At 39.0% G+C, this 13,369-nt stretch overlaps 1 protein-coding gene across 4 annotated transcripts in view; it reads left to right on the forward strand.

The window, feature by feature from the left end:
* The window catches only part of SLC4A10 (solute carrier family 4 member 10), a 170,092-nt gene that overhangs the window by 154,437 nt on the left and 2,286 nt on the right, over nt 1-13,369 (forward strand). For 2 of the 4 annotated variants that reach the window (XM_063429670.1, XM_063429669.1), the window contains exons 23-24: nt 1,817-1,884; nt 3,413-3,529. In XM_063429670.1, coding sequence (XP_063285740.1) covers nt 1,817-1,884; nt 3,413-3,529 — 185 coding nt within the window. Of the gene's footprint in view, nt 1-1,816; nt 1,885-3,412; nt 3,530-7,745; nt 7,784-13,369 lie in introns of all 4 variants that reach the window. The other 2 variants (XM_063429671.1, XM_063429672.1) reach the window with 2 other exon arrangements.

Genomic DNA, 13,369 nt, shown 5'->3' on the forward strand with positions numbered 1-13,369 from the left:
ATATTTATGTTTTCTGGGTGATGGGGGGCAAGAAAATGGCATAAAAATATTCTTTAGAAAAATACTCCAAGCTCTATAAGCACTAAAGTGCTCTGTAGTGGTTACCTTAACAACTGCAATGGACTCAAGCGGCTATAGTGCTTGGAGCAATCATTAAATTTAAAGATACCATAAAATGTTGTTACAGATAAATATAGATATGCAGTGAGGGAAAAAAGTATTTGATCCAGAGACAAAGAAATGACCAGTAGGTATATATTTAGGTATATATTTTAACAGTGAGAGACAGAAAAACGCATGTAAAAAAAATAATAATTGATTTGCATGTCAATGAGTGAAATAAGTATTTGACCCCTTCGACTTAGTACTTGGTGGCAAAACTCTTGTTGGTAATCACAGAGGTCAGACGTTTCATGTAGTTGGCCACCAGGTTTGCACACATATCAGGAGGGATTTTGTCCCACTCCTCTTTGCAGATCCTCTTCAAGTCATTAAGGTTTCTAGGTTGACGTTTGGCAACTCGAACCTTCAGCTCCCTCCACAGAACTTCTATGGGATTAAGGTCTGGAGACTGGCTAGGTCACTCCAGGACCTTAATGTGTTTCTTTTAGAGCCACTCCTTTGTTGCCTTGGCTGTGCGTTTTTGGTCATTGTCATGCTGAAATACCCATCCATGACCCATTTTCAATGCCCTGGATGAGGGAAGGAGGTTCTCACCCAAGATTTGATGGTACATGGCCCTGTCCATTGTCCCTTTGATGCAGTGCAGTTGTCCTGTGCCTTTAGCAGAAAAACACCCCCAAAGCATAATGGTTCTAACTTTATGTTTGACTGTGGAATCATAGTCAGTATTCCTCCTCCTCGAAACACAGCGAGTGAAGTTGATGCCAAAGAGCTTGATTTTGGTCTCATCTGACCACAACACTTTCACCCAGTTCTCCTCTGAATCATTAAGATGTTCAAGTTTCTTGAGCAGGGGGACATTGCAGGCGCTACAGGATCTCAGTTCTTCACTGCGTAGTGTGTTACTAATTGTTTTCTTGGTGACTATGGTCCCAGCTGCCTTGAGATCATTAACAAGATCCCACCGTGTAGTTCTGGGCTGATTTCTCACTGTTCTCATGATCATTGAAACTCCACAAGGTGAGATCTTGCATTGAGCAACAGACTGAGGGAGACTGACAATTATTTTGTGTTTCTTCCATTTGCGAATAATTGCACCAACTGTTGTCACCTTGTAGCCCATTCCAACCTTGTGTAGGTCTACAATCTTGTCCCTGACATCCCAAGACAGCTCTTTAGTCTTAGCCATGGTGGAGAGTTTGGAATCTGATTGATTGATTGCTTCTGTGGACAGGTGTCTTTTATACAGGTAACGAGCTGAGATTAGCACTCCCTTTTAAGAGAGTGCTCCTGATCTCAGCTTGTTACCTGTATAAAAGAGACCCGGGTGCCAGAAATGTTGCCGATTGATAGGGAATCAATTACTTATTTCACTCATGACATACATATCAATTTATAACTATTTCACATGCGTTTTTCAGAATTTTTTTTTTTTGTTATTCTGCCTCTCACTGTTAAAATACACCTACCATTAAAATTATAGACTGATCATTTCTTTGTCAGTGGACACACGTTCAAAATCAGCAGGGGATCAAATACTTTTTCTCCTCACTGTAAAGTATGTGGTGTCATTTGATTTGTGCAAAGTAAACTTTGTTCTACATCACATACAATAGCATAAACGGTTCTAAAAGTCTGCAGCTAGTTTTTAATTAATTAATTAATTTGTCTTTTGTTTAATGTGTCATTCTAGGAAGAACAAAGCATGCTTGTATTGGAAGATGAAGGAACTGTCCAGTTACCAATGGAAGGGAATTGCAGGTAATTCTTAGCAATTTTGTAATTATTTATTTCAAATGTTCTCACTAAATCGTATTTGAAATAACATTTGTTAGAAATGATGTGTGCAACTATTTTTGGTAATTCAGCAGAGTTATAATAAGCTTTGTCTGAATTTCACAATTTTACACTTGGATAAAATGTATCTCTTAATCAGTGCAACAGGTGATTCATTTTTGTTTGTTTAAAAAAAAATTCAAGTTTTTTACAATTTGCTTTAGTTAATTTTATTTCTTTGATTCTGCTAAAAATCTATTTAAATTAAATTGTATGTGGTTATGTTGCTTGAAACACTTTTAACCTCTTTACTACCAAGTTATTTTTCTTTCACAATTTCAGGGCAAGAAATTAGGCAAATCCTATGATTTTGTTATTATTATTATTATTATTATTATTATTATTATTATTATTATAGCTTGACAATGCAAAATGTAAGGAAGATGTTACATGTTTTGGGAGTGAAAGGGTTAACCAGCAACATGATTAATTGTTTATGTCATCCAACTCATCTTGTGCAGAATCCAAGTCATAAAAGAAACTCAAGTGCCCTTTCTTAGTAAAATTATGCTTAGCACTATGCTATTCTACACTAGATTTCATATTACTGTAGGAATATTTTCAATTGGTAATACATTTCCAGCACCTCATGTCTTATATTTAGATGTTTAATGCCAATACAGGAAATATTTATAATTAGATGTTTTATTTTGAGATCACAATAACATTTTACTAGGATATACACAACAGAGGCCTTTATATGTAAACTAGTACAATAATGATGAAAAACATACCTCCCAACTGTCCCTGTTTAGGAGAGACAGTCCTTATTTTGGGCCCAAATCATTCTGTACCTTTTTTTTCATCTACCCTGGTGTCCTTTTTTTCCAAGAGCTTCATATTGTTGGTGTGGCTGAGTGTATAACAGAGCTCCACAGCAGCAATGATACTCTCAGTAGTGTTTCTGTAAACTACAATAAATGTGATTTAGAAATCAATCTGTATAAATAAGATACATTGTTCTAAATTCCATTTCTGTTGCATATATTCTTATTAGTAAGTCACCGACAATTTTACACATTTGGCCACCCCCCCCCCCCCCCCCACTCCCCCACTCACATCTCTAAAATTAAAGTGTCCCTATTTGTCCTTTTGAAATTTTGGGAGGTATGTATCAAGGTCCGTGAATACAATGATATTGTTACAGATTTTATATAACAATCTCAAATATGTATTGTAAAGCATAATGGATCATATATATATATATTTCAAACACAATCCATTTGTGGTGGTGTGCAGAGTACATTTAAACCGAGAGGGCCCTTACTCCTGGAAACCTGGGCTACTGCAACATTCCGGGATACAGCCAATAGATCTGATGACTAGGATGTTACAGAATGGTGGTGTTGTGATAGTCACAGATTTTATACTAAAATCGTCTGGCAGGTTCTGGCAAGTCTTGTAGAACAGAATTGTTATTCATTGTGTGCATTATTGTGTTAATTCTGTCTAGAGAGGATCCTTCAATAATAAACATTTCTGATGAAATGGCTAAAACCTCTGTGTGGAAGACTCTGCTAATAACTTCAGAAAATTCAAAGACTAAGGAACCAAGCTTATCTTCTAAAAGGTTTTAATTTTCTTCTTAGTACTTTATCCCGATTTTGTATAATTTTAGCTTAAAACACATTTCTTGTATTAATATATACATATATTTTTCATTGTATGATATTTCATGGACATTTCACAAGAAGGCAAGACTTCAAAAACAAATTTTAAAGTAAATCATATTATTAAGGGTGCATCTATAATGCATAGGCGTCACTACAGGGGAGCAAGGGGGGCAATTGCTTCCCCACCTAAATTGTACCTTGCCCACCCCCATCTCATGTGCCCACCCGCCAAATTTCATGGACAGTGATCTAAGATCTAAGATCTCCCTCACTGGCCCGGGTAACTGGATGAGAGGAGGGAGAACTTAGTGTGCTGGCCAGAATGAGCATGTTCTCCCACTACACAACCAGGGATAAGGATTCTCCCCTCCCTGGTCAAAGGTAAAGCTCGGGGGGGGGGGGGGGGGAGGGTAATAAACATATATATATATATATCCCTATATTAGCCACTGCAACCAATACAGCCTCTATAGCCCCTTTCCCTTCTACACCCAGGACAGCCCCTATCCCCCTGTACCCTTTAAAGGCCTTATTGCACCCTGCAACCACTGCAAACCCCTATTACCCCATGCACACATTACAGCCCATTTCCCCCCGCACCCACAACAGTACCTGTGACCCCTGCACCCACCAAAGCCCCTAATATCCCCTGCAGCCTTTATTACCCTCTGCATCCACCACAGCCCCTATACCTCCCCTACACCTACTACAGCCACTACACCTCCCCTGCACCTATTACAGCCACTACACCTCACCTGCACAAACTACAGCCCCTATGGCTCCCCTGCACCCACTATAGCCCCTATGCCTCCCCTGCACCAACTATAGCCCCTATGCCTCCCCTGCACCAACTACAGCCCCTATGCCTCCCCTGCACCAACTACAGCCCCTATACCTCCCGTGCACCTACTACAGCCACTACACCTCCCCTGCACTATTACATCCCCTATACATCCCCTGAATCCACCACTACAGCCCCTGCACCCACTACAGCCCCTGTACCTCCCCTGCACCCACTACAGCCCCTGTACCTCCCCGTCACCCACTACAGCCCATGTACCTCCCCTGCAGCTACTATAGCCCTATACCTCCCCTGCACGCACTACAGCCCCTATACCTCCCCTGCACGCACTACAGCCCCTATACCTCCCCTGCACGCACTACAGCCCCTATACCTCCCCTGCACGCACTACAGCCCATATACCTCCCCTGCACCCATTACAGCCCCTATAGCTCCCCTGTACCCACTACAGCCCCTATAACACCCTGGCACCCACTACAACTGCTATAACCTCTGCAACCACTACTAATATAATATAGTGATGGAAATGATTAGTGCCCCCAGTTTTGGCTGTGGAATCTTATGTGCCCCCCTGTGTATTGTTCCCAGAGTTGCCACTGATTTAATAGGATGTCATTAGTTTTTTTTATATATTGCATATTGTATGCAAATTATAAAACAAAATCCATTATGCCTCATTGAAGACATTATATTATTTTGATGACATGTGCATTAAATTTAAATTATTTTATTTATTTAGAAATGGTGAGAAGAGAGGTTGCATATCAACTGTCAACTTTTAATTGGTGACTGTTCTGTCTTGTATCACAGCAGTAGATGCTAAAGACCCACTTTCTGGGATGAGGGGTGCAGCAGAGATCATTAAAAAGATACTTACCTCTGCTGCACTTATTGATGCAGACAACTTACTTACAAACCTTTTTTCTCACTATGCTGTGCTCTTATATAATCTATTATCACGATAGATACAGGTTCATGGGACTTCAAGTGACAGCTCCTCTTTAAATTGATCAGTTTTTTTTAACTCTTTCAACGCTTAAGTTTTGCGTAAGACTAACAGCACTTTTTTTTCTAGATCTAAAACTGTTCAGTTGCTCACAGATTTTAGACTGTAAGCAGAGACGTGCGATTTGTTACTATCGTGATAGTGAATGCATAATGTAAATCAGTGACTTTATAGAGATAGGCTGTTCAAAATGCTATCTATTACCTGTAACCCAAGACTCGGAATAAAGCAAACAGATTATTTTTTATTAAACCATTTGTCGATGTGTAAATCTCAGTTCTAAAAGAGTTACTATATGGCAACACATATACACTTTAATAAACAATACAATTTAGCAATGGTACAGTAAAACTAATAAAAACAAAACATTGAAAACACAAGATTCTCATTACTGATGTGAATTGGCTTAGTTTGCCTTGTTAATATTGATTTTGCACTTTATTTGGATGTGATTGTATTACATATAAATAAGAAAAATACACGCTAACTCTACCCAGAGTCACTTCTACATTATTAGAACATTCATCAACATTTAATCCTTTAATAGACTAAGGAGTCTGTCTGTCTATCTATCTAGTCTATCTATCTAGTTTATCTAATCTATATATTTACATTGAGAAAGGGAGAGACTCTTAAAGGGACACTATAGTCACCAAAATAACTACAGTTTAATGTTGTTGTTCTGGTGAGTATAGTCAGTCCTTGTAGGCATTTTCTAAGAAAAGGCAGTGTTTACACTGCTGCCTAGGGACAACTCCAGTGAAAGTCATTCAGGCGGTCACTAGAGGTGCTATCTGGGTCACTGATGTTCATTGTCTCCATGCCCTGTATGAAGAAATGCTGATTGGCCAGAGCAGCGTTTGGCTCTGTGACCGCTCCACCTCCTTGGATGAGATTATCCGAACTGATCATTATCAGAATTATTTAGAATTAAAAGGAGGCAGATTGGGGTTAGGGCCAGCGCTGTCAGACCTGCACGGCGCTGGAATAAAGTTAAGTAAAATACCTTTTTAATGGGGATAAAAGGGGGTTGACAACTTGAATAGTTAGCTTAGCACTATAGGGTGAGGAATACACATTTGTGTTCCTGACCCTATATTGTTCCTTTAAAGTACTAGTGACTGAAAAAGTCATCAACTGCATACTTTACATAGGCTGAAGCATTGTCACATAATTAGAGTTGACAAACAGTGATGATAGTGATAAACTGTAATGCCCCCCACAATGCATTTTGACAGCTCTTGGAGTAGCATAGAACTTTAAAAAATATATAACCAACATGAATGAGCAAAAATAATAATAAAAAAAAGTAATATTTACAGTAATATGGTACTATAGCAATGTGTCTGGACTATTTGCTGATTACTTTTATTGTGACCAGTGAAGAGATTTTAATTGCTCGGCCAAACACATAGTAACATAATCGAAGGTAGGACAGTCCTTCAAGTTGAACCATCATTTTAGTGCTGACGAGCCAAAACACGGCAAAATTTCAAAACTGAAGATTTTTCCCACTGTGCACAAAATAAAGGCAACCAATTCCATCTTGATCTCTACATGACTTTCCTAAATTTGTTAACGTAACTTTTTTTTTTTTTTCAGAAATGCTTTTCTTGAAATATCATGTAGTTCTTTTGTTAACACATCTTTTGAATTTGGTAGAACAAGCTCTTAATGCAGTGAATTTCAAATATTTATAATTCTCACTGCAATGGGCCCTTGGCGATGTTGTTGATAAAATATGTCCTTAATTCTCGATGGAGAACAGTTTGTTCTGTGCACAGTTGTGCTAATAAGACACAACTAGGTAATCCCTATATGCTGGACTGTTAGGGTGTATTTGAGGACAGGGTTGGGAACCACTGTGAGTAGATAATATTTGACCAGAACAGCACATTTTCCATGATAACTCTGGCAAACTGTGAAACAGAATTGCCACCTTGTTGAGTACATGTTTTGAGTCCATATAACTGTTACCGACAAGGTAAAGTAAGTGACATTTTATGCAGACATTAAAATTTACGGATCTACAGAGATTACATTCTAATAATTAAAAAGAGAGATGAATAAATGTAATTGTGACAGTTCTTATTAAGTTAGCACATATGGGATAAATATCTATTATACTGCAGTGCTGAATTTATTATGTGTATGTGTATTTTGTTATTATGTGTGGGAGTGCGTGAGTGTGTATGTATAAAACACACACATATTCCTAAACATATAGAGGGGAAAAATGCATAAAAGCCTCCCTCAGTTGCATGTTGTATTTATTAAAATCAGTAAGAACAAATAATCAGTTTTAATTTCCTGTAACATTTACACAACTGTACTTAATTGTTTTATATTACATTTTTGTCATAAGCTCCCCCTCCTAATCACTGTAGGAGCTGATCCCTAAAGGTAAGATGCTAGCTTAGCAAGCTATCCTTGATTGCATTTTAAATAATACCACTGTATTAATTAATCATTTGATGTGCCGAGGGACCTGAAATGCATGACCGAGCTGTGAATGGCACACAGCTCAGTCCTTATTTGAGCTATGTGACTATACTTATTATTATTATTTTTTTTCTTTTGGGAAAACAAAACTAGCAAAAAAAATCTTGTGCAGTAAAATATTTGCTTGGAGGTAAAAAAGACGATAGCACAAATCACGATCGGTCAATATTTTTATATAGCACCATTAAAGCATTGGTATAGATAGATCCTATAGGATAATAGTTATTTTTGCAAATGTTACCAGTAAATCACTAGTATGCCCAGAGCAGTTTCAATTCACATAAAACTTAATTTAAAAAAATGCCTGTATTTATCTAATTATGGGCTGCTTCCAATTAAGGACTGTACTCTTATAACATTATATGCACCATAATACAACTATTACAATGGGGGGGGGCAGACTGTTTGGTTGTTAATCAGCCTGTGATGTTTTCTCCCAGACAGCCTGTGATGTTTCTAGTTCCATATACATAGGCGTGCGCACGGGGTGTGCCGGGTGTGCCTGGGCACACCCTAATCCCCGCGGCACGCCTATGTATTAAGACCGGAAGGGGAGATCTCGGGATCTCCCCTGTCGGCTCATGCAGAGCCGGCGCTATCCGAGCGCCGGCTCTGCTCTAAGCCTCCCTCCCCACCGACCCACAGGCAGAGAGGGAGGCAGGAGAGGACCCGGGGAGCTCTTGCCAGCAGCTCCGCCGGGTCCTCTCGCGGGATTCTGAGCGTTGCCGCGGTTACCGCGGCAACGCTCAGATCTCGCGAGAGTGAACTCTAGCCTGCAAGGCTAGAGTTCACTCCTCACTGGACCACCAGGGAAGGCAGCAGCAGAAATGAACCCCCCTCCCAGGCATAATGTAAGAAGGGAGGGGGGATATTAAGAAATCTGCCCCCACCTCCACTGGACCACCAGGGAAGGCAGCAGCAGCAAGGTCCCCCCTCCCTACATAAGGTAAGAAGGGAGGGGGGATATTTACCAAACGGCCCCCACACAATACACACAATCCCCCAAACATACAGCACACACACACAGCACCCACATACAGCACACTAACAGCACCCTTACACACACACACACACACATACAGTGCCCTTACACACACAGCGCCCTCACACACACATCACCCTCACATATACACACTAAAAGCACCCTTACACACGCATACAGCGCCCTTACACACACACACACAGCGCCTTCACACACACACAGCGCCTTCACACACACACAGCGCCTTCACACACACACAGCGCCCTCACACACACACACACACAGCGCCCTCACACACACACACACACAGCGCCCTCACACACACACACACACAGCGCCCTCACACACACACACACACACACAGCGCCCTCACACACACACACACACACACAGCGCCCTCACACACACACACATCGCCCTCACACACACAGCGCCCTTACACACACAGCGTCTACACACACACACAGCAGTATATATATATATATATATGCGGCGTGTGTTTTTGTGCTTTAGGGTGCACACCCTTATACAATAGGCTGCGCACGCCTATGTCCATATAGCTAATGGAAGTGGGAGGTGTGCTGTGCTAGTATGCACCTGCCTTGCCCCTTCTACTACACAGCTCAGAGGGAAGCATAGAAATGCCACAATCTCATGCTCATGCACCAATGGCTTCAGCACAGAGGCTTCTCAATGAGAAGCCACTGATCGGAGTATGCCTGTGCTGGGGAAAAGAAAGCAAGTTTGCAGCTTTTGCAAGCTGTTTTTTTATTTCACGCATGAAGTCTTCCTTTAGACCCCACGGCCTCTGCTCACAAAGATACAAAGTACATAACAGAACACTGGTGAATATACATTGGACAATGTGTGTAGTACACGTGGCAGTTATTGCTTTGTGGTATGAGATAACAAGTGGACTGGAAGCACCCATTTTGTCAATTCTATAGTATTTTTAAATAGTGTGATTATAATTCATCTTAAAGTAAGCCAAAATGCTGATTTACGTTCTACGTCTGCATTACAATTAGAAACCTGAAGAACCGATTTCAAATGGTAGGGCTGCTTGTAATAAAAGGTGCTCTATAAAACTAATGATTTAAACGATCTCTAAATGAACAGATTGATATTTGGACTCTGTAGTATTTTGTTATCCCAAAAAATTGCATGCAGCTGTTATGTCGCATGTATTAATTATATTTTTTCTGATTTTTGTGATTTTTAAAGTCTGATCCAATTTGAGCTATACTAAACCTTTCTATATCTAAATACTGATACTACTAATACAATTTAATAATTGATATGGATGAAACATTTGCATGGGTCAGCATTGGAAACCATAGATTAAAACAATATTTGACACACAGACGTCACCTCAATAAACATAGACATTTAAATTGCCCCCAAAACTCTTCTTCTCTTTTTTTGCCTGATCTTCATTTGCTATAGGTCAGGATGAGTAGGGTGTGTCTAACTAGCAAATAGAGCTTATGTGTAGGTTGGAAATGTCCCCGCGTATTACACCTTTGTGTACAGGTTTCTGATTTCCCACAAATACATATAAATATTGGTCAAGGCATTGTAGACACATACAGAAAACGTATATACCGGAATATATAAGGAATTCGCATTGCAGTAAATTGGTGCCAAACATTACATTTACTAACCGGTTTAACTTACTGTAATGCCAGTTAGCAAATAGTTTTGACCAGAATGTGAATATCCATTGGAAACCAAAAATAACACAATTTGCTATTTAATAAATAGAGTTGATCTTCCTTTGATTGATAAAGAGTTATTTTTCTGTTGTAAATGCAATGTACCATTTTACGGGTATATGCCACTGAGGCACGCTTAGTGTGACATCACCCATTGGCTTTGCATTGGTCGAACAGATCCTGTAAGCCGTAAATGATATTCTAGCACACTGTCCTTTTATCTAGGGCTCTCATTGGGTAAGTGGTGAGGAGTGACGTTGGATTTCTTTAAAGAGCTTGCTGGTTCCCAGATTGGTTGATTTATGGTGTTGAACAGGGCATGATGTCTCACTGGGAAGACGTTCTAGACTCAAGAGGTCTAGAGTCTAGTTTCCTATCATCTTGAAACTTCACCAGGTGCCATTTGTGTCATGTGAACTGTGATGGTGAATATCTTTAAAATTACATAACTCTTTTTAGCAGCTCCACCGATCCTTATGCCTAGTGTCCCAAGTTCCCAATGTGATTGTTTGGGAATCTGTATAGCTGACTTAACTGCAGGTTTTCAGTCAAGTTAGTGCGTTTCCTCTATGTTATGCACTGTAGCCTCACACCTCCCATACTCTGCTAACATGCACTTAAACGTACCACCAGCTGCTTTGAATCAACCGAAAAATGGTGCGCTGAGCCAGCAGCACACAAATCCTGTATGCTAATGACCTGGCACAATTACCTCAATAACTCATTGCCAGTGCTTCCATGACTGCCTTGTAGATTAGTATTTTACTCTGTTATACTATATTATCCATTTTAACATCTATTGGAAAACCAATAGGCCAAGCCTGATAACGGAATAAAAAACTCCCGGCCTAAATTCTTAGATATTAGTCCAATTCAGACTGTTTGCTATTTTTCTGGCATGCATCATGAGAAAAATAGCAGCAGCTACAGTGTCAAAGGTTAGCCCGCAGCTCCAAGTGAAGAAGCATTGATGCAAATGTTGTTTCTTGTTCCAAGATGTTTAACCTGCTTCATTTCAAGACCTGTGCATACATGGACCAACATATAGTTTTTGCAAGCTCTACTGTTATTTCTCTAGGGTCAGTCTTCATGCTGCAAAAACAAAATCCTAATTTCTTTGCCAGGCCCAATTTATCCCCTCTACATCTATGCAGATTGCAGAATGACTATAAATGCTCCCTTTTCTCCTCCCACACTTTACAGTAGCCTTTGTTGGTCTCCATGGCTGCATTGAACCAGCAGAAGTAGGAAAATAAAGTGGACTCTGAGCACACTACAGGACTTATTTGCAGGCTGCAATAGCAGCATGCAATGCCCTGTAAGAGATGGAATAGAACATTGGTGTTATAGATGTAACTGCATGTACAAAACTACAAACCACCATACTTGGTGGTTTGTGGATAGTGTAATTAAGGGTTAGCTTACTTAAACCCATTTTACCTTTTTCAACTTTTCACATAATCAAGTGTTAATAAATAGTACCATTGTAGATAGACCATAGTATGTTAGGAGTTAGCTTTTTTATTTTGACTCCTTGAAATCCCAAACATTATGAAGAAATAAATGTTTTACATAACACTTTTGGATATGTTTGTGGTCATTCTAATATTTACCCATCTTGAGCACTATCTCCCTTGAACCTTATTTACAATAACAACTTTGATATACATATCTTCATAATTATGTAGTCAAAGATTCTGCAGTTGGGATTTATTTAATTAATTATCAACACATTTCTAAAATAGTTTTTTATTTTAAATTTTCTTAACCTGTGGCTACTGTGCCCAAATTATGAAGCATGTAGGGGCACTTGTAATTATTAAAAAAAAGATTATCTTTCCTGTACAAAGTCACATATGTTACTAGTGATAATTGGCTAGGAAATGGTTTAAAAAATTAGACTAACATATTTGTCTAATATTGCAGAAGTCACAGCATTGATACTTTCATAAGTATTCACTAAGATAATTGTTTAGCTGTTCTGTTAAGGTCAATGCAGTAATATTTTTTAAAATGAAAGATATCACTAGTTCATATATCTGTATATAGCCCTCATTTTTTACTGATAAAATTATTAGAATATTTAATAATTATATTATTAAACATATTTAAATTAGCATGTGGTGGAAACTCTTGGAATATGAGGTAATCCAAATCATGTAAAAACTAATTAACTAATAAACTTATGAAACACAATAATTTAACAGGGGTAGGCTGGAAGCATATCATCTGGCTTTGATCAATTTGTGGTTTTGACCAACATGTTGGGTCATCTGTTCCCCAAATGTATTAACCAAGATTATTTTTCATTAGTGCCATTACATTCAATTTTTTTTCCTAAAGATATCTTGATAAAATAGACAAATGGTTGCTCCTAAATATATTTCCAAAAAAACTTTAATATTTGGATAATGTATCCTCATTGTAAAAGGGGATTTTAACTTTCTTACTCTTATTTCATATTATAGCCTTTTTTAACCCCCTTAATGACCAAAACGTTTTCTGTTAAATTGTGGCTAGCATCTCTGAATCCATGTTTGCCCTGTGTGAGCACCTTCTCTGTTCTTCTGCCCGGTAAATAGTGCGTTCTTACTTGAGAGCCAAAATGACCAGTGCCGCTAAATCCAGTCTAGGGTTTGCAAACGTTTTGAAGAGCAAGGTAAATTATGATTTCTGTCCCACAACCCCCTAGACACTTCACAAAATGTACTTTTACAAAGCATGACTAGGCTTTAACAAAAGTATCCAACTACCCATTCTACATCTGGAGATGTGAGCCGGGCAATTATC

This window comes from Pelobates fuscus, chromosome 8, assembly GCF_036172605.1.
Source record: "Pelobates fuscus isolate aPelFus1 chromosome 8, aPelFus1.pri, whole genome shotgun sequence".
Classification (NCBI taxonomy): domain Eukaryota; kingdom Metazoa; phylum Chordata; class Amphibia; order Anura; family Pelobatidae; genus Pelobates; species Pelobates fuscus.